We start from the raw sequence: 19,120 nt of genomic DNA on the forward strand, positions 1-19,120 counted from the left end.
TCTTTATCCATTCATCAGTTGATGGACATTTAGGCTCTTTCCATAATTTGGCTATTGTTGAGAGTGCTGCTATAAACATTGGGGTACAAGTGCCCCTATGCATCAGTACTCCTTGGATTTATCCCTTGGATAAATTCCTAGCAGTGCTATTGCTGGGTCATAGGGTAGGTCTATTTTTAATTTTCTGAGGAACCTCCACACTGTTTTCCAGAGTGGCTGCACCAATTTGCATTCCCACCAACAGTGCAAGAGGGTTCCCGTTTCTCCACATCCTCTCCAGCATCTATAGTCTCCTGATTTGTTCATTTTGGCCACTCTGACTGGCATGAGGTGATATCTGAGTGTGGTTTTGATTTGTATTTCCCTGATAAGGAGCGCCGTTGAGCATCTTTTCATGTGCCTGTTTGCCATCTGGATGTCTTCTTTAGAGAAGTGTCTATTCATGTTTTCTGCCCATTTCTTCACTGGGTTATTTGTTTTTCGGGTGTGGAGTTCGGTGAGCTCTTTATAGATTTTGGATACTAGCCCTTTGTCCGATATGTCATTTGCAAATATGTTTTCCCATTATGTTGGTTGCCTTTTAGTTTTGTTGGTTGTTTCCTTTGCTGTGCAGAAGCTTTTTACCTTCATAAGGTCCCAGTAGTTCATTTTTGCTTTTAATTCCCTTGCCTTTGGGGATGTGTTGAGTAAGAAATTGCTACGGCTGAGGTCAGAGAGGTCTTCTCCTGCTTTCTCCTCTAGGGTTTTGATGGTTTCCTGTCTCACATTCAGGTCCTTTATCCACTTTGAGTTTATTTTTGTGAATGGTGTAAGAAAGTGGTCTAGTTTCTTTTTTTTTTTTTTTTTTTAATTTTTTTTTTCAACGTTTTATTTATTTTTGGGACAGAGAGAGACAGAGCATGAACGGGGGAGGGGCAGAGAGAGAGGGAGACACAGAATCGGAAACAGGCTCCAGGCTCTGAGCCATCAGCCCAGAGCCTGATGTGGGGCTCGAACTCACGGACCGCAAGATCGTGACCTGGTTGAAGTCGGACGCTTAACCGACTGCGCCACCCAGGCACCCCCGAAAGTGGTCTAGTTTCAATCTTCTGCATGTTGCTGTCCAGTTTTCCCAGCACCATTTGTTAAAGAGAGTGTCTTTTTTCCATTGGATGTTCTTTCCTGCTTTGTCAAAGATGAGTTGGCCATACGTTTGTGGGTCTAGTTCTGGGGTTTCTATTCTATTCCATTGGTCTATGTGTCTGTTTTTGTGCCAATACCATGCTGTATTGATGATTACAGCTTTGTAGTAGAGGCTAAAGTCTGGGATTGTGATGCTCCTGCTTTGGTCTTCTTCAAAATTACTTTGGCTATTCGGGGCCTTTTGTGGTTCCATATGAATTTTAGGATTGCTTGTTGTAGTTTCGAGAAGAATGCTGGTGCAATTTTGATTGGGATTGCATTGAATGTGTAGATAGCTTTGGGTAGTATTGACATTTTGACAGTATTTATTCTTCCAATCCATGAGCATGGAATGTTTTTCCATTTCTTTAAATCTTCTTCAATTTCCTTCATAAGCTTTCTATAGTTTTCAGCATACAGATCTTTTACATCTTTGGTTAGATTTATTCCTAGGTATTTTATGCTTCTTGGTGCAATTGTGAATGGGGTCAGTTTCTTTATTTGTCTTTCTGTTGCTTCATTATTAGTGTATAAGAATGCAACTGATTTCTGTACATTGATTTTGTATCCTGCAACTTTGCTGAATTCCTGTATCAGTTCTAGCAGACTTTTGGTGGAGTCTATCGGATTTTCCATGTATAATATCATGTCATCTGCAAAAAGTGAAAGCTTGACTTCATCTTTGCCAATTTTGATGCCTTTGATTTCCTTTTGTTGTCTGATTGCTGATGCCAGAACTTCCAACGCTATGTTAAACAACAGCAGTGAGAGTGGGCATCACTGTCATGTTCCTGATCTCAGGGAAAAAGCTCTCAGTTTTTCCCCATTGAGGATGATGTTAGCTGTGAGCTTTTCATAAATGGCTTTTATGGTCTTTAAGTATGTTCCTTCTCAAAGGAATTTTATATGTTAAAGTAGACTTCCAGGATCCTGTGGGGGGTCAGGCTAAGATTCCCTTTGCCCTTAGCAAAGTGTCATCATTGAGGCAGCTGAGCCAGAGGAAGGTCACTGCCTATTCCAAGGACTTGTCAATAGGCTGTAGACAGTAAGGAAGTATAATATTTAATTTGCTTTTGTTTCCCACATCACTCCTTATTTGCTTACAGTAGTATTGTTTTTTAATGTGCCTGTGCCTTGTCCCAATTATTGAAAATCTTGTATGTTCAAGCCACTTTCTTAAGTCATAATCTCCAAATAGATATTATGTGAAATATATAAGTAATAATAGTCACTAACACGTCATAGCTACTACACTTTGTTTGGCACTTTATTAAGTGTTTTACATGGATTATCTCATAAAGGCATTAAAAAGGAAACTCTCAAAAAAGTGTTATTGTCATATCCTTATTTTAACCCAACCCTTAGCCTAAGGGACTTGCCCAAGCCAGTAAGTGGTAGGATGAGGATTCAAACCCAGGTTAAAATGCTTTTTCTTGTTTTGAGTTTAAATGTTGTGTAGACCTTCCTAATCCAGTGTGGTTCACAGACCAGCAGCAGCAGCAGCACCTGGAGAGATGCAGAATCCCACCCCCACCCATCTACTGAATCACAGTCTCCATTTTGACAAGATGGGATCTGTATGCATGCAAAAATTTGAAGTCCTAGTTTAGAAAGAAGGTCTATAGTCCCTTTGAAAATGCTTTCTTGATTCAAGTAACTTTTACTATATTCTAACATTAATGGTACTGAGGCAAACTAATAACGTGAAAACATTATTAGAGAAAGAGAAAGATCTTTTGATAAGGACTCCTATTGTTTCTGTTCTCTCAGTGAAACAAACCAGATACAGATTGTTGGATTCAGTGGCTTCTTCGCCAAGGGTAAAGGGATGGAAGCAATTAAATTTATGTTTGCATTTGACAAATACCTTGAATTATTGTTTCAACACTTTTTTCACAGAAGTCTTTGAATCCTCTCTTAAAGTTTCATGATATCTTTCCATTTATATTATTGGTAGGTATCGTTGGACATTTTTATTGTACTGTTAGTTTCTTCCAACCAGCATAGTTACATAATCCCCTGTACTGATCATACGGGGGTGGTCAACTTAGGGAAAGCTGTGTTCCCTCCACTCCTGGAAGGAACCACTCAGATCATGAACAGTATCAGAAATATTTCAACCACATTGGAGCACCAAGATTGTTATGACACAGTAACTTTCTTATTTACTTAAACTAGGACAAATCTCAGGACATTATCTTGAGCCCTTTATTCCTCATTTAGAGTTAGTTGATTTTTGCTCATCGTCGTTGGTGCCACAGTGAAAGGGTTGGTGAGATGCTCTGATAATTGGTTTCTAGCTATTCTGGGACTCAATTATTTTAAGATAAACCATTATTCTGCCTTTGTGTATTACTGTTTCTACCATCCTAGGACTTAACTGTTTTTATCTAACTAATATTCTGTTTTTGCTAACTTAATATTTGTTGTTAGGTTTCTCAGTGGTTTCTTGCTTCAGATTTTTGTGTTTTTATATCAGCGGATTGATTGTAGGCCAAAAACCTGTAGGAAGACATTCCAGATGAAAATGTTATTATAGCAAACAATGACAAATTTTCTCTATGAGCTATCTGCAGAAGATGGTGTTTGGGAAAATTCAGGGATCCTCTCTGCTGAAATAAATGATTAGTGCATCTCCTTTCTGCTTCTTCCGTATGGCTTTGTGTAGTTTTTCCTCCTCTGAACAAGTATTTGTTCAATGTTTGAGGCAGTTTTAGGAACCCTGACTTTAAGTCATGCATGCTTTTAATAAAAATTATAAAATTGTATATATAATGTTTATATTGGTATAAATAGGCATACATATGGTTGATAGATCAAAATGGATGTGCAAAGACTAGTCATGTTGGAATGGTGAGATTTGGATCATTCAAACATATGTTTTTTAAGTGCTCTTGTTTCAGAAATGTTAACAATATTAGATTTATCCATTCTTTAAAGAAATCTTTAAACATTATTCAGAGACACTCAAATTACTTGAAGAGACTAACAAAACCCTTCCTGAATTTGCTGAATGAAAACTGTCCTTGTTCCAGAGGTGATTGACAAGTTTAACACCATGGCCATCATCGATGGGAAGAAGGAGCACGTGAGCCTGACTGTGGATAACGTCCACCTGGAATATGGTGTTGTGTATGAGTATGACAGCACAGCCGGGATAAAGTGCAATGTGGTGGAGAAGATGATTGAGCCCAAAGGTTTCTTCAGCCTCACTGCCAAGGTATGAGTGATCCTGGGAAAACAAGGGATTTTGTTCTAAATAAAGTAACTGAAACTCTCCCCCACCCCCACTTCCCAAAACGTAAACAGCTGTGTATGCTTCAGCTGTCAGCTCATTCAACTTTCTTTTCTGTTTCCCCCCCATTACTCAGTATGCATACAATCTTCTTTTTTTATTGATCTCTTTTGGAGTACAGTGTTATGTTAGATGGGACTCTTGCCCAGGAAAATGTTAGTTGATTTGGCAAAGGCTTCTCTACATTTAGCAAGTTTGCTACATCTGTTGATTCAGTATCATGAATACCTTTCAGATGGTTTTCATGACAGGTGGTGCTTTTTTAAATGTAGATAATCCTCTGAAAAGTATTTGAAGTCATGAAATGTATTATAAGAAATTTCAAATTCTCCAAGTCTCATGTTTATTTCATATGATTTCACAAAGCTCAGTGATCCATTTATGAATAGATCTTCAGACATTTATGTGATTCTTAATTGGGAAGGATATCACCCTTAGTCTTTAGGCTAAAGCAAGATAGGGAGTAAGAGAGTTTTCATCCAAATGGATGAAACATGTGGTTAGGGAAAGATGGCCCTGTGCTTGCTTTTCATGATCCTTTCACCAGGTGAAAAAATAAAATTCTTATTGGATACTCCCCAGGTCTGAGTTTTAGTATTTCATCTGTATTTATTTATTTAAATGTTTATTTATTTTGAGAGAGAGAGAATACTAAGGTTAGTGCAGAACCTGACATGGGGCTCAATCCCACAAATGTCAGATTGTGACCTGAGCCAAAATCAAGAGTCGGATGCTTAACCAACTGAGCCCCCAAGGCACCCCTGCATCTGCTTTTATATCACCTTGTGAGGATTCAGGTATTACAAGTAAGAAATATGACATATAGCTTCACTACTTTTATTTATTCACATGTCACTTCTTGTTTCATTATGTGTGTGTGTGTGTAGCTGAGATAGATTTAGCATTAATAGTATGTATTTTTTAAAATTTTAGTGGCAGAAAATAATGTAGAAATCCAAATGCACTGTTTCAAAAATACTTATTTTATGTTTTTTGTTTTATATTCTGAAAGTCAGCTTCCAAAACAATTGTGTTATTCTGATGACATTGTACCACTCTATCTTTCGATATAGCATCTGTATGTTCAAAATGCCACCTCTGCCCAAATATGTTATATTATTAAGGCAATCCATGTAAGTTTGGACCCAGGTTATTATCACTATTTTATCCACTTTCTAGCTATTTCAAATTTGCGAAGTTACATGGATTATTTTATATATGACAACTGTATAAGTACTGAAAATACTTGTATTTCATATTTGAAGAAAAGAGTATCAAAGAAATTAAGAAATTGAACCAAGATCACACAGCTAATGATAAATTGAGCTCTACTTTCTAGAGTAGTGATTAAACCAAAAACTCACACTCTGTATTCTGCAAGACAGGGAAGTGGAGCTTCCTGTGAGGGAGCTCAAATAAACATAGAATCTATACATTGTCTCGTACAGTATTATGAAAATGTCAGGTAAGGGTGCAATCAACCCTTGCAATCTTTGAACAATCATAAATATGACACATAATTCTCCATTCTTTGGAAATTCCCAGTGATCAGTGGTAGGTACACACACAAACACACACAAATGCTTCCTTACAATTGATTCAAATGTTCAAAAGGATTTACTAATTAAAATATCACATGGACGCTTTTATCTGATGTGTTTATCAGCTGGGTGCTCAGATACCGCAACTGACATTGATTTTATGTTAGTAAGAGAATTTCTTCTCATGTATTCATTTCTTCAGCAAACATTTGTTGTCTGCATTCTCTATACTGGGCTCCCAGTAGAAAGTAAGGATGCCATTCTATAGGTTTTCCTTAGTTTTTGTTGTTCTACTACCAAATTGAGGGGAAAAAAAAGTTCTGAGTAACTGACTGAAATATAGGCAATGTGTTCCCACATCAGAGCATACTGATTTGTCCAGCAGGCAGTCTTTGAAGTCCACTCACTTCCCTCAGGTAACCTTTTATAGCCAGCAGAAGGCAAAACACGAGGGGCAAACACACAAGTCCATCACTTCGCGGTGAGAGTTTTACTGAACATAGAAATCCCAGGCAGTGAAAAGAAGTGTGCTGGGGAATGTCACTTTGTGTTCTACACTCGTGAAGATTGTATTTGGCTAATTTTGAAGGTTTTCTTTACTTGTGTGTGTGTGCGTGTATTACTACAGATTCTTGAAGCCCTGGCTAAAAGTGATGATCATTTTGTGCAAAACTGCACCAGCCTTAACTCTTTAAATGAAGTGATTCCTACTGACCTTCATAATAAATTCAGTGCCTTTTGCAGTGAAAAAATTGAGCACATATGTCAGAGAATATCCAGTTATAAAAAGGTAAAACTTCTGTTTCCTTATTTGACATGTATATATTATTTAAATAATTTAAATGTCCAATTTAATTCACTTATTGATATTTTCATTACTTATTTGTGTACCAGGTTATTGAAATAATAACATTTATATAACCTTTTTATTTTTTTATTTATGTAATATTTTAGAGTTTAGAGTTTTTAAAATGCCTTTACATCCATTAACCTCATTTGATCTTTGCAAACCTGAAAGCTAGGTCATTATTCCACATTTTCGACATACAACTGAGGACTAAAGAATTCAATTACTTGCTAGCAAAAGATAGAGTTGGGATGTAAATCCAGGCCATGAAATTATGAAGTCAATAGTTCTTTTCTTTTTATCTCAACAGAGGGAAGAGAGCTCTCAATCAGAAAGTACACAGAACATAGTCTGTTTGAAATTGACTGATTTGTACATTTATTTGACATATTTATTGAGCACATTTTATATGCCAAGCACTGTTCTTGGTGCCAGGAATATGGCAGCAAAGGAGAGAACATCTTCCCTCTCGGGGTATTTATATTTGAGAGGGGTAAGCAGCAAAGAAGTAAATAAAGTTCACCTGGGGCTCCAAAGTGGGGGAAAAAAAAAGCAGCCAGGGTGTCAGGGGGAATATGGCCAAGTCATAAGGTTGGAGGCTCAGACAGGGACCAGGAAGAAGCGCTCTGGAAGCTTTTTACCTTTTGGAACTTTGGAAGGAGTTTGGATTTTCTTCGCACATCAACAAGAAGAGTTGGAAGCTTTTAAACGTGTGTGGCTTCATCTGATTTAGGTTTTTAAGAGATGGCGCTGCCTCCTCTGTAGGAATGGATTGCTAGGAAGAGATGAGGCATAGATATGAGGAGAAAGCTCTTGGAATAGTCCCAGTGAGTGATGATGATAGGTTGGCCTGTGGTGAAGATGGGGAGACAGAGAAAGTTCGATGGATTTGATATAATTTAGAGATAGAATTAGAAGTTGATGTCCAAAATATATCCTACAGTAAGTTTTTTTTTTCTATTTTTGTCAGTAGACTAGCTAATTAAATTATTTCCCTCAAAATGAGGCTGGTTGTTTAAAATTTGGCACAGCCATCCGAGGAAATATCATTTATCTCAGTGTTTCTGAATGTGAGTTAATCTATATGTTTTATACTCCTGATATATTAAGTAAAAGATAAACGCATGTATGTCCAGATAGGGCTATATGAGAATAGGGAAATGTAGAAATGAATACTTGAACACTGGTTACCTCAGGTAGAGTGGGACATGGGGAAGCAGGATCACCATATTTTTCTTTAGGACTTCCCTAAATGTTTATCTTGTGAAGTTGAATATGGGTTGCTATTTTGATTTTTTATAAATCCATTCACATGAAGAAAAATGATATTCAAGATTACTGCTTAATTGTCACATCTGTTAATTCTCTTTCCATGATTGTTGAGCTCAGTTCGCCTATTTGATTTCAGGAAAGATTCCATGAATGCTTTGTTGTTGCTGAAGAGCAGAAGATTCTTTTTATTTCTCCTTTCTCTCTAAGATAGGACAGTGTTTGAGGTAAAATTTAAAAGGTCGAAACAAATGCAAATTAGCATTCCCTTTTGAACACATTTTGAAAAGAGAATCATTCTCTTTCAGAAATGGATCTGTATAAAGTATGATAGGCGTTGAGACAGATTCTAGTTGTCAAACTTGTCAGTGTTTGGGGGTCATTTCTCTTTCTGTTGTTTTTTTTTTAATTTTCTTCCTACTTCTCTCCATTCATACAAAAAAACAAAAGCAGTAGAAATATCTTAAAAAATATACATGAAAAAAGTAAACTATGTGAGTAAAAACAAAACATCAGGATGAGGATATATTAGATAGGGTATTGATTCAGCTGCTGTAAGAAGGACCAAGATAACATGGGCTTAAAACTGAAAGTTGATTTTCCACTCACATGAAGGTTCAACGGTTCAACGGGCTGGGAGTCCAGTGGGGACTGGATTGACAATCTTCTAGGGCTGCTTCTATAGTTTTGCTGTCTCCCCTAAGACATTGCCCTCTTCCACAAGGTCAAGGTTGGCTGATCAGCACTATGTCTAAGTTATAGCCCCTCAGGACAGAAAAGAAGTGGAGAGCAAAGAGTTTCCTGTTGAGGCCACGACCTGGAAGTTGTACACATCACTCCTGTTCGCATGCAATTAGTCATTTAGTGAAAGCAGACTGAGAAATATTGTCTCAAACTGGACATCCATGTGCCCAAATAAAACTCAGAGAATTTTATTAATAAAAGAAGAAAGAGAGAATGGATATTGGCAGAAAATTAGCAGATACATTTATAGGTAAAGTTATATTACAATAAATGGTATAGACCACCAAAAAGGTGATAAGGTCAGCAAGTGCTAAAGCTAGTTAGTTGCTAAAGTGGAATATTATATTTCACCTGCAGTTTCCTGATAACCAAAACAAAATAAATAAATAAATACAGTCTACCACATATTTATCAGCATCCCTATAATTTATACATGTTTCTTAAGAGAAGCAAAGCTTTTCTTAGACTAAGTTCTAAAAGAAATCTCTCACGCTGAATTTCAAAGAGGCGACACCAGGAAATGTCAGGGCAGTATCTGTAAACATATCCCTGAAAAAGAAGCGGCAGTTTGTTTTATGTGCAGATATTTTTCATACACTCTTTATTGAAAGCCAATGGCATGCGTCAAAAACTCAGCTTCACAAAAGCAAATTTATTTCAGGTTGGGGCGGGAAGAACAGGTAAACGTTTACTAAATGCATACCTGTTATGTAGGCAGTAATTGCTTGAGGATGGCTTCCCTCCCACACCTAAAATCTATATGGAAGGCGGGTCAAAATACCTGAAGTAAGTAATAATAATAGTGACTACTTAACCTATTAGGAGGTGCCACGATGACTGGGTGAATGTGTTGGCACCCCATACCCTCTTCTCTATGATGCTGCTCCCTGGAGTTACGCAGCACACATCAGTTTATAGCAATCTGCTGTCATATCAGGCATTGCATAGATATTTTACAGTTTGCATATGTTGTATAATTTTATCCACACAGTGACTTGAGACACATTATCTATTTCACTGAAAAGTGGCTGAGGCTCAGAGTGGTCAAGTAACTTGCCCAAAGGCATGCAACTGAACACAGCTGTGGCATTTGAACCTTGCTTCCTTTTATTATAAATCTGTTTTTGTTTGTTTACCTGCAATTTGACACTGTACTACACAGCATATATATCGTTCAAATTCCACTGCTAAATTTCACTACACAGCTAAACAGTATGGGTCTGATTACTACGGCAGTGGCAGTTCAGTAAAGGAGAAATCTTTGTGGATTGAATAGTCAGCAGATGTTAGCTGCTGTAAGTTGGAAAGATTTCTCAGAGTGAAGAGGAGTAGAGATGGCACTCAAGTAAAGCGAGATATTGTAAGTGAAGGCCACGATGTAGAAATGAGATTGATTTTATTGATGAAGAATTGGCATGTTGCCTACACTAGAACGGATTGGAGTTAGATACCATTAAAAGGAAAACTGACAAAATCTGAGTTTTCCAGTGATGTTTTAGAGTGGCATAATAATCAGATTTGTTTGTAAGAAGTACGCGTTGATGGTGACTTGGTCTCATGTAGAAGCTTTGGGGATAGAGAGAAAAGGATCAATCCAAGCGATACATAGCAGGTAAAATATATATAGCTCTATGATGGATTGGTTATGGTGGATGAAGAAGGTGTTATACCTTGTTTTTTAACAAAAATATGGTTTGTGATAAACTGGAGAGTGTTATGTTGGAAGTAGGATTAGAACCATAAAAGGAACAGGGTTTTTCCCAAAATGTTGGGGATTCTCAAAAACATGAACCTGCCGAGTAAAAATTTTCTTACACTTTCTCAGAAGTAACTGACGGCCCAGAAAGCTTTGAAACCAGAGATGGACAGGCTAATGGGCAGTGATTTTCGATGATAAAAATAACATCACTGAATTGTGGGAGGCTCTTCTATGTACATTATTGTTGTTTGAGCCTCGAAATAGCTGTATGTACTGAAGAATCCTACCATCTGCTTCTTTCTCCAGGAGATTAAGAATTTGCTTAAGGTCACTTAGCTGGAAGTGGCAGACTAGGTCCAGTCCTATGGAATGCTGTCTCATTTATTTTTCTTTTTAATTTTAGAAGTAAAGAGAAAATTATATTCAACTAGAATTTAAACACCTTCAAAGGTATCCTTTTCAGCCTCCCTTATTGACCATAAACACATTTAGAATAATTGACTGCCTTTCTCACTAGATAGACAAGCAAGGTTAGCATGAAAATATTTCAAGAATATTTTTAATTTGAACAAAATTTAGATACCTAACACAATAATAGCCTTTCTAGGTTACATAAGGTTAGCTCCATTTATGTATCAGATGCATGTCAACAGAAACTATAGCATTTGTGAATGTATATTTTTAATTTTCATGTATTTACTTTGAAGCTATTTTTAGTAGCATATTTTTCCTCCAGATGAAGGCTTCAAACACCCCTCTTTTTTTGTAAAATAAAATGTATCCATAGAAACTAAAATTTCAAAGAGGCTGGTTTTCCTTTATTTTGACTACTAAAGTTTTAGGTTTTAAAAATAGAAACAAGTTGATTTCTGCAGTTTCTATAGCCAGGCTTCCCCAATCATAATTGATTTTCTGCCCAGCTGTACAGGCCACAGATGTTTTTTAGCACATGTATGAGACAAGTTTCAGACCTTACTGGAGAGTGAATCCTAAGCAGGCATTTAATCTCCTTGGGGCAGGATGTGTGGGTGATCCAGACATAAAACTATGCACTGTTTGGAGAAACATTCTTATCCTAAATTGTCCTTGGGACCCTTTTTAATTCTAGATTCTTTCTCTGTTGTAGAGTAATTCCATAATTGGGTTTATTCTGTGTATTAGGGATGTTTCCTCCATATAAATATTTAATGAGCTTTCAAGAGATAGTTTCTGTTTACACAAAAATATTGCATGTAGGAATCCAAAGTCTTACTTTAAATATTCCAAGTGCCTTTAGTTATTAATGCCACAAAATCCTCAAACTGATTGATATATGGGTCTGGAAAATTTGTGGTAAAAACTTCCTCATGTCCCCTTCCTCTGATACAGAATTTTTATAACTATGCCAATAGGGTTTTACACTTAATTGAAATGGGACATTATCTTCAAAATAGTAGCCTACCTTTATATGTTTTTTCACTTTTTGTCAAGTGAGTATAATTGGATTTTAATGTATTGTCACGGTTAATAATTCGTGAATTAACTACCAGTGCATTAGAAACCTGAAGTTCCATTTCCAAGAATTACTTATTCTTATCAATATACAAATACACTTTAATATCATCCAGATTTAAAAAGTCAATATTTCCCTTGACCCCCAGACTTTTCCCTACCTACTGTTTCATTTCTTGAACTCTGTCCTGTAAAACAACTACCTATACTTGCTGTATATACCTGTTGTCTCACTCACTTGACATTCTCAACACACTCAAGATGGGCTCAAGTACCCTCCATGTAACTAAAGTGGCTCTTTTTTTTTTTTTTTAAAAAAAAAAGAGAGAGCACCCAAGTGGGAGAGATGCTGAGAGAGAGAGAGAGAGAGAGAGAGAAAGAATTTCAAGCAGGCTCCATGCCCAGTATGGAGCCTGACACAGGGCTTGATTCCACGATCCTGGGACCATGACCTGAGCCTAAATCAAGAGTCAGATGCTCAACTGACTGAGCCACCCAGGTGCCCCTGAAATGGCTCTTTTTAAGGTCATTGATTGATGATGATTTGATTTTGCCAAAGTTCATTTACTGTCATCATCTTATTCCTTGTTTTAGTAGCATCAATGCAGTTGACTGTGTATCTGTTTTTGTCTTTTCTGGGTGGCTCAGTCACAGTGAGTGTCCCACGTTTGTTCATCCTTTTTTCTCTGATCTCTTCATGCTGCAGAACTTGGGATTTGTTCCCCCACTCTCTCTCTCTCTGCTCTCCATCCCCCAGTGATCACATTCAGTCTTGCCGTCTGACCTCTCCATTTGAGTCTAACAGATACCTCAGACTTGACATGTCCAAACTACAGTCCTGGTCCTGCCCCTCCAGTTTGTCATATTTGCTGTTTTCTCCACCTCAGAATGAGACCCATCCTCCCGCATTGCTCAGTCTTAAAACCTCGCATACATTCTTTACTCCTCGTTCTCACATACCATTCTCTGGGCTCTACCTTCACCACATGCAGCCTTTTCTCACCGCTGTGATTGCTGACAGCCTAGGGTGAGCCAATGTTGACTCTCCCAAGAGTGGTCTTCCTGCTTCCACCCTTGCCCACTGACGGTGTGTTTGTTCTGAGGGGCTGTGGATCTCAATCACAGTAAGAACTAAATCTTTCCAAAGGCCTGTGAGCTCCTGTTTGAGCTGCACGCTCCTTCTACCCATGATCTCCCCATTCCTGTCTGTCACCTTTCCCTTCCCCTTTCCCTGTGTGCTCTGACCACACCAGTCTTCCTGACATGGAACACACTTTCCTTGGGGCTTCTGCATTGAATGTTCACCCTGCCAGGCAGCCTTCTCTTCCTAATACCCACATTCCTAACTCTTCCTTCCTTCAAGATTTTTCTTAAATGCCAGATTCTCACTGAGGCCTGCCCTGACCACCCAGATTACGATTGGCAGGGCATTCTTCACCTCACCTCTGAAATTCCCAACCCTCTTTCCCAGCTCCATTTTGTTTTCAGGTATACTTATCATGTTCTAGCATGGTGTAATTGACTTGTTATGTTTATTGTTGGCCTCTCCCTTCACTAGAACATAACCTCCCAGAAGGCAGAAATCTGTTTCATTCACTGATGTTTCCCAACTTGCCTAGAATGGAGCCTGATTTAGAAAATCCTCGATGTGTAATTGTTGGATGGATGAATAAAGGTGGGGATAAGTGGGCTACACTATCCATGAGAGGCCTAAAATGCTGTCCATCCCAGCTCACTTTCCCCCAAACCCTGTACATTTCTTTATTGCAAAATTTCAATTTTTGTTTATGGAAAATAGCACTTTTTTTTGTCTTTCTTGGTGCGCTCCTCCAAAGCAGATTAACGAGTTCAGTGTTCTTTTTGATGTTTCCAAACAAGATGCCAGGTTCATGTTGGCAGGACCACTTACCACCGTGTGGCCAGGCTAGAACACATTCCCGTGCGTGTTCTACAGTCACAGGAACTGTGCCTTCCTCGCTTTAGGTGTGTTACAGGAAGGTGTCACAATTAAATATTAGGGCATGCCCTCTAGGAGTACATTTTTTATGTATTTAGCACATTTCTAGGACCCATGACTGTGGGGTGCCTCCTGCACCTCCCCCTTTCCTAGGGACACCCTTGGATGGAAGACATCACTGCTTTCATAAGCCTCTTTCTTCTCTGAGAGAGGCCTTAAGCAAAGAAGTTTCCTCTCTGACACTCTTTGAAAGAGTTCCAGCCATTTGGGCATGGTTGCACACCCCTCCTGAGTGTATGGGGAGAAGAAACAGACTGTGTCCACGGGTGTTTGTACTGCGGTGCATGTTGCAAAGTTATAGGAAACTGGTTGCACTAGAAAGGCAGCATCCCCTGCCTGATCGCTCTAGTAACACCACAGCCCATTGCTCTGTTCACTTCCTTCCTAGCACTTACCAAATTTCTAATTGTCCTGGCTATCATATTTATTATATAATTGTTATAGATGCATATAGTTGTACATATATTTATACATGTACATTACATATACTTGTAATAATATGTTACATATAAGAATATTATATTATTTTCACCTGTGTCCCCTACTAGACCATGAACTCCATGAGGGCAAGGGCTGTGTCTCCAGCATTTAGTGCGAGTCTGGAATAGATGCTTCTCTTTATATTTCTCAATAAGTAGGTAAAAGGTTAAAGTGAAAGAAGGCAAAAGAAGCATATCTATCTATCTATGGTCGATGCTGTGCCACGATAAAATTGATTTCTGTGCCTTTGTGTGTACCGTGGGGCCTTATCCCGTGACTGCAACAGAAAAGACCTTCTCACTCCAAGTTTGCGTCTTTCCCAATTTGAGGTCTTTCCCAGATAAGGCTTCAGGTCACAGTTTTTTATTAGTAAAGTGAGGGGATAGAACGTTAATTTTCTAAATTACTTCCACTCTTTTAGTGGTTAGGATATTATCACTATACCATTATTATCAAATTTGTTACTAATTTTGTTGGCAGTTTTCTGCATTTCAGTCCACTTCCATTTTAATTGCTACTGTGTGCTTATACTTTGCTGAGCTACATAGCTTCAGACATGTGATTTGAAAGCACAGTTTAATATGTAGATAAAATAGTTCATATTCTGATGATGAGCTTGTAAGTTGTGATTTTTGGTGTTATGTCTTTATTTTTTAATTTAACCTAGAAAAGTTGCATGGTAACCAGTGTTAGTCTTAATTTTTAATCTTTCAGTGCCCAAATTACTACTCACTAGTAGTATAAATAAATAGGATCTGCTTATTGTTTTCAAGCAAGAAGAGAGCACAGAGATTATTTTATCCATATTCTTTATTTTACTAGGAATGGTAAAAGGACAGTGACTTGCCCACCATTACATAAGTTATAAATAACCTAAGTGTAACTAAAACATACATAACCGGTGGCTCTCGGTCCTTTGATTTTGAAAGTATAATCCAGTTCAAGTCCATGAGGTGCACAAGACAGACATAGGTATAACCCTCATAGAATTTACCACCCACTGAGATAGAGATAAGAAGATTATTCATAATTGTAAGGAGGGTTACAATGTGCTATAACCTAGCCAAGGAAGTTGGACCTAGATGAAGGCTCATGGTAGGCCTGCTGATTTTATAGAACTTGAAAATGCATAGAAGTTTGGCAATGAAGGAAGAAGAACACTCTGGGCACAGCACTCCAAACAGTCTGTACAAAGACCTAGAATGAGTAGATGGTATGTAAGAAGGCCTGGGTGAAGGCAACAAGGAGCCCAGGGAGCAAGGGGAGGAGAGCTTGAGATGATAACCTAGGTGCAGATCAGACTTTGGGTGGCTGTATAGACCATGGCAAGAATTAGATGGATTTGAATTACAAGGTTCGAAGTTGTGGAGTGGCTGTTCTTGGAAGTCATGCAGATCCCTTGAGTGTCACTTTATTCAGTGGCATAAAAGCAGAGTCCATACCAGTCTTCAGGCTGATCCTGACCCAGGTGCTCAGCAGTTCTTAGCAGGAGATATGGGAAGTATAGTTGTTTCTGCCTGTTGTCCCGACCTTCTGGGTCAACACCACCACACCTGCTGTCTCACCTGTTCTGAGACTCAGGTTTGGACTGGCTTTCTGACAATGTTTGGAATAATCCACTCTTCACCTGACAGCTGTCCTCTTCTGCCGCTTTGCCTCACTTTAAATATTGTGTTCCTGTCTGCATATCCTTGGATTCCAATATGATTTCTCTGTCGGATTCTCAGCTGCTAGCAGTCTGTGGATCTGACTCCTAGTAAGTGGGATTGGTCACTTAAAATTTATTTCTTTTAGGGGCACCTGGGTGGCTCAGTCAGTGAAACATCTGACTCTTGGTTTCAGCTCAGGTCATGATCTCACAGTTTCATGAGTTTGAGCCCCACATTGGGCTCTGTGTTGATGGTGTGGAGCCTGCTTGGGATTCTCTCTCTGCCCCTTCCCTGCTCACACTGTCTCTGTCTCTCTCTAAATAAATAAATAAACTTAAAAAAAAAACTCTCTTCGCATCTAACTTGTAATCAGAGTTTCAAAAGAATCCTATGCATTTGTTGCCAATATTGTTTTGCTTTATTATGAATGTGCGGGTTTTAAAATAATGACTTTGTTTCCAACAACGTAAAATTTTCACTAATTCCACTTGATATGATTTAATTTTTTAATATTTTGTTACATATGATGGAAGTGAAGTGTTTGAGCTGTTGCTTTGTGTTCAACTGCTTTTTATTTATTCTTTAATTTACAGTTTTCACGGGTACTGAAGAATAGAGCCTGGCCCACCTTTAAACAGGCCAAATCTAAAATTTCCCCATTACACAGCAGTGATTTCTGCCCTACCAACTGCCATGTCAACATAATGGAAGTTTCCTATCCCAAAACATCAACCTCTCTGGGGAGTGCATTCGGTGTTCAGCTGGATAGTAGGAAGCATAATTCTCTTGATAAAGAAAATAAATCTGAGCAAGGTATGTTAGCTTTTGAGATTTTCTTAAATCATGAAAAGTACTTTAGGCAATTATTAACTATTCCAGCATCCCTGAAATGTGATAGATTCCTCTGTGTGCAAACAAGTCTGAATTTGATAAAGACAGGAATCCTCTCTATTTTCATTTGGATAATTATACATAAGCATTTATCAAATGAAAATGGAGTTATTCATTTTTATTATTTTTTCTCTAAGAAGAGTGGCTGTTCTTGCCTTCCTCACGTGTATGATAGACACAGCTTATCCTGCTGTGAAAACGACGAGTCTGAAGTGGCCCCATAACTGTGAGAAAAATACAGGAGGAGCTGCTTCAGCCCAGGGCCACTCCACACCGTCACAATAGGGTATGAGATCGAATCATATTTTAATCACAACTTCCAGAATCTTTAATTCCTGAATTAAATTCAGCATCGGATTGGCATTTTATTTTATGTTAGCTTGGGTGTCTAGAATGAATTGCATTGGATCGTTACTGTAAGTCAAAGGTCATAAATATTGTTCTGCAATAATGTTAACTCCTCAGGGAAACTGAGCCCTATGGTGTACATTCAACACACAATCACAACAATGGCAGCCCCTTCAGGTCTGTCTCTGGGACAGCAGGATGGACATGGGCTCCGATATTTGTTAAAAGAGGAAGACCTAGAAACTCAAGATATTTATCAGAAACTGTTGGGCAAACTTCAGACTGCACTGAAAGAGGTGGAGATGTGTGTTTGTCAAATTGATGAGTAAGTATTTTATTTACTGTACTTTTAACTGTGCCTAATAAAATAGCTATAGAAAATGTGACTTTTTTGAACATCCATCATTCTCTTTCATTTTTAGAAATGTACGAGTGTGTGTGTGTGTGTATGTGTGTATGTGTAAATCACATAGATCCTCTTTATTCCAATACCTTAAAAATGATATAACATGCTAAATATATAGATATATATTTTAAGGAAGCATTTAATACCAGAGAAGAGATGAACAAAATTCTGTCTTCTAGAAGACACTAAATAAATCTCAATGTGCAAATAGTAAATTGAAAAATATGATTGAAAGAGTACCAACTAGGTATAGGGATCTCCTTGTATGCTTTATGGAACAGAACACGGTATTTGATATATATGCACTCAATAGATGTGTATGGAAAAATGTAAAATATAACATCTTTAACATGCCTGTTAAATAAGTAAATGCAAAATTATGTATCCATAGGACCAATGACCAGCAACCTTTTTTTTTTTTTCCTTCTGATTGAATTAATGGTTTACTAAGCACTAACTCAAATAGCTATGCCGGTCATTTGGAAATTTTTACCAAGAACAGAGAAACAGAGGTAGTTAATTAAAACTTTTCCAGGGGTGCTTGGGTGGCTCAATCGGTTAAGTGTCCAACTTCAGCTCAGGTCATGATCTTGCATTTCGTGAGTTCCAGCCCTGTGTCAGACTCTGTGCTGACAGCTGAGAGACTGGAGTCTGCTTTGGATTCTCTGTCTCCCTCTCTTTGCCCCTCCCTCCCTCCCTCACACTCTGTCTCTCTCTCAAAAAATAAATAAACGTTAAAAAAGTTAAAAAAAAACGTTTCCAAAGAGGTCAACTCCGATTCTTATTTTAAAATTTGACAGTTGGACAATTGCCTCAACTCTGTGGGATGGTTTGCCACGTCTCGCTTTGTGATGATGCTTCACAGGTAGTCAAGACAACTCTGTATGGTCAAAACGACATGAGCTTTGTGATAGCTTGGTTAGTCATGTGTTAAACAGGATGAAGAATAATAACACATTACAAGTTTGTGATGAAAATTATAAAAATTAATACAAAAAGTCATCAGGCAGTGCTTAACATCATACTTGCTCATCTTTCAAGGAGTTGAAATTGCTGAGTATATCTGAAGTTGGTAGAATTCTGAAAATGGTGTAGACACATTATCCCCTTCTTATTGTACTCTCTTTATAAGGTTATAGATTAAGATTGCTATTGAGTGTGTATTGTTTAATCTCCACACACATTATCCCACACTTCCTTGGATAATTCAGTTTTGACATAAAATATTTAGAACTTATTCTAAGCCTTTTTTTGGTTATTGGACATTATACTAGTACAATCT

The 19,120-nt window shown here is 37.9% G+C and overlaps 1 protein-coding gene across 4 annotated transcripts in view; it reads left to right on the forward strand.

Annotated features, from left to right (window-relative positions):
- Nucleotides 1-19,120, forward strand: part of PREX2 (phosphatidylinositol-3,4,5-trisphosphate dependent Rac exchange factor 2) — a 303,209-nt gene that overhangs the window by 165,046 nt on the left and 119,043 nt on the right. For all 4 annotated transcript variants that reach the window (XM_023248571.2, XM_023248570.2, XM_023248572.2 and 1 more), the window contains 4 exons: nucleotides 4,197-4,381; nucleotides 6,626-6,787; nucleotides 16,787-17,006; nucleotides 17,550-17,757. In XM_023248571.2, the coding sequence (XP_023104339.2) occupies nucleotides 4,197-4,381; nucleotides 6,626-6,787; nucleotides 16,787-17,006; nucleotides 17,550-17,757 (775 nt within the window). The remainder of the gene's footprint in view (nucleotides 1-4,196; nucleotides 4,382-6,625; nucleotides 6,788-16,786; nucleotides 17,007-17,549; nucleotides 17,758-19,120) is intronic.

The sequence above is a fragment of the Felis catus genome, chromosome F2, assembly GCF_018350175.1.
Source record: "Felis catus isolate Fca126 chromosome F2, F.catus_Fca126_mat1.0, whole genome shotgun sequence".
In the NCBI taxonomy this organism is placed as follows: domain Eukaryota; kingdom Metazoa; phylum Chordata; class Mammalia; order Carnivora; family Felidae; genus Felis; species Felis catus.